Source organism: Nestor notabilis, unplaced genomic scaffold (assembly GCF_000696875.1).
Source record: "Nestor notabilis isolate BGI_N333 unplaced genomic scaffold, ASM69687v1 scaffold25825, whole genome shotgun sequence".
NCBI lineage: Eukaryota > Metazoa > Chordata > Aves > Psittaciformes > Psittacidae > Nestor > Nestor notabilis.
In genome coordinates, this window is record NW_009931095.1 from 8418 (window position 1) to 11170 (window position 2753).

The window sequence follows — 2753 nt, forward strand, 5'->3', positions numbered from 1 at the left end:
TGCAGTTCTGAGAACACTCTGCTGCCAGCAGCTCACTGCCTTTATGTATAAGCTTTCCCCAATGAGAGATGAGCCACAGTGTGTTATAAAACCTGGCTCCTCAGGATGTTTCTGATAGCAAAACCCAACCACCCAACTGGAGATACAACTCTTTGCCCCATCCTTGAACTGTTTCTTTGGATCTTGGCAAATGGCACTGTAGATGCAATCCATTCCCACAGGGAATTGATTCATATGGCTTTACCATAGCTAAAAAGTTTGTTGGTGCCTCAGTGCCACACAAATCCAGCAGGAGATTGTGCTCTGGATGTAAACTTATCACCTGCACCAGCCCATCAGCTCCAGGCGCAAGTCAGCATTAGCAAACAGGTAGGACATGCTATCCTTGTTTGTGAAAGCCTTGAAACGCAGCAATGCAGTGCTGGGGAGGAACCAAAGAGAAGCAGGACAGAAGATTCTGATGCAGCTGGAGCACAGGGCTGCTGAAATCCAGCAAAGCAACACCACAGCAAAGTGAGGACCACAGTCATCCTCCCTCCCCAGCACTCAGCCGGGGAAACCAGGAACTGAGGGACAAGGGAAGCAATAACACAGAGCATCTGCACTTGCTGTTGTGCCACCTCCCTTGTAAGAGAGCCCTGGCCACTGTCAGGCAAGACTGGACTCTAACTCCCCTGTCGTGCCCATTCTTTTACTGCTGGCCTACCCACTAATAGGAAATGTTGGGGGGTTCCTCTGTTGTCCCACCCCCTCCTCGCCGATGCCCTCCCTGCTTGCAGAAACCTCTCATGAACCTTAGAACCTTACATTTTCTTCAAGCTCACGGTACGCTTCGGCCACCTCTTTCCCATCTGCCAGGCTGGGAGGATGCCCTGCAGGGAGGACACGGCCACCGTTGCTCTGGCTCTCTCCATACAACAACTCACAGGCCGCTTTCTCCGTGGCGTTTATGGTTCTCAGCACTTTGGCCGTGATTTCGCTCAGAGCCTGAGCTGACGACCTCTGTGAACGCCCGGCACAGCCAGAGCGGAGCGGGGGAGCAGGGGAAAGAAATAAGGACGTTATTTTAACGTGGTGCACAGAACCCAGCAAGTCGGGCATCACACCTTCAGGAGCTGCAGAAAGATGGAGGGGTGGTAATTAAAGGGCTTACGCGGCTCCTGAAGGGCTTCCCGCTGGAGGCGGGTGCTTGGCTAAAGCAGAGGTTTGATCTCAGCCCGTGCTTGCTGGAGGGTGGCTGTGACAAAAGAAGTCATCTCAAAAGTCTTGGGAAAGAGGTTATCAAGGGATGTGTCATTCACCAGCGCTGTCACCAGCAGCAGCACCCAGCCACCTGAAGGCCACTCAGTTACTCAGCAGATAAGATCTAATTGCAGCATATTGCTTTACACTTCAGCACGCCCGAGCATGGGTGCAAGTAACTCCAGTAACTCCTGGAGTTTGTGGCAAAGGGAAAAAAACCCAATATTGTATTGCCACACTGCCAGAACCTGGGACTAACGTCTCCTCTGCCCACCCCAAGGAGCACTGATGGCACTAATGCTCCTAAGTGCTGCCTTTTGCTTGATAAGGCATTAAGCAAATGTAAAAATAGACTGAAGAAACTCATGATCTCTCTCTCAACTGATAATTCCCTGGAAACCAAGGAGATGGGGGTGACACACGCACTGGCAACGAACACTCGTGTTTACAACCGCACGTATTTCCAGGCAGGCCGTCCCGCAGAGACCCAGCTCGCTCAGCCCAGCTGGTATTTGATCACTTTATGGTCCTTCCTGGCACAGCAGAGTGTTTTCACATTTTCCATTAGGACCATGTGCTTTCACTGCAGTGTTCCCCAGTTTGATGACTTCCTCCTGACTGGAGAGGGGACTCATAAAACCACACTTAGAATCACGCAAAGTCCAAGCCTGGATCTCCGATGAGGAAAGTCGCTGTTAAAACCCACCCGTGCTGACACAGCCGTTAACCAAGGCTGGTTCATCCTAATCACTGCTGGCATTTCTAATGTATTTTCAGTGCTACAATGAAGAAAAAAAGTGGATTTTGTTTAATTTCTCAGATTTGATTCTGCTTGAGCTGTTGCAACCCATCTGGGGTCCTCTTTGCTTGGGACCTGTCATCTACAGCTCCTGTGTTTGCCTACCTGCTGAGAGTCAATGGCCGTGCCTGTCTCCTCCATGCTTCATAGATGGGTCTTAGTCAAAGAAAGTTTCAAATCTAGAGAATCCAGGCTTCATTTTACAAGAATCAAGAAGATTTCACTCATACCCCACTAACACCTCCCTGTTCCTCAGTGCAGGTCAGGGTGGGACTCTGTGTGCTGCAGATCAGCAGCTCACTCAGGAAGTTACCTTGCTGCTGTGCTGCAGCTAGCTGGAAACGATTACTAAGAAGACACACATCATTCAGCCCATAGGCAGTAGTTAAATCCGGCTGCAGCAATCACCTAAAAGCAGCTTTCAGGAAAAAGGAGGCAGCCAAGGAGGGTTTCAGAAAGGATGCAGTGCACTGGTGATCCAGTGGCAGTAAGAGAACAGCAAATGGTACCCAGAACCATGAGGTAAGCCATCCTGGGAACAGCTGCTTGCTCTAATCCTGAGGTTTTACACAGAGCTGGGCAAAGACTCATAGGCTGGTTTGGGTTGGAAAGGACCTTAAATCTCCTCCAGCTCTAACCCCTGCCACAGGCAGGGACACCTTCCACTAGAGCAGGTTGCTCCAAGCCCCTGTGTCCAAACTGGGCTTGAACA

At 50.6% G+C, this 2753-nt stretch overlaps 1 protein-coding gene across 1 annotated transcript in view; it reads right to left on the minus strand.

Annotated features, from left to right (window-relative positions):
• Positions 1 to 2753, minus strand: part of MLPH (melanophilin) — a 27337-nt gene that overhangs the window by 4375 nt on the left and 20209 nt on the right. The window contains exon 11 of the mRNA XM_010015719.1: positions 808 to 1002. Coding sequence (XP_010014021.1) covers positions 808 to 1002 — 195 coding nt within the window. The remainder of the gene's footprint in view (positions 1 to 807; positions 1003 to 2753) is intronic.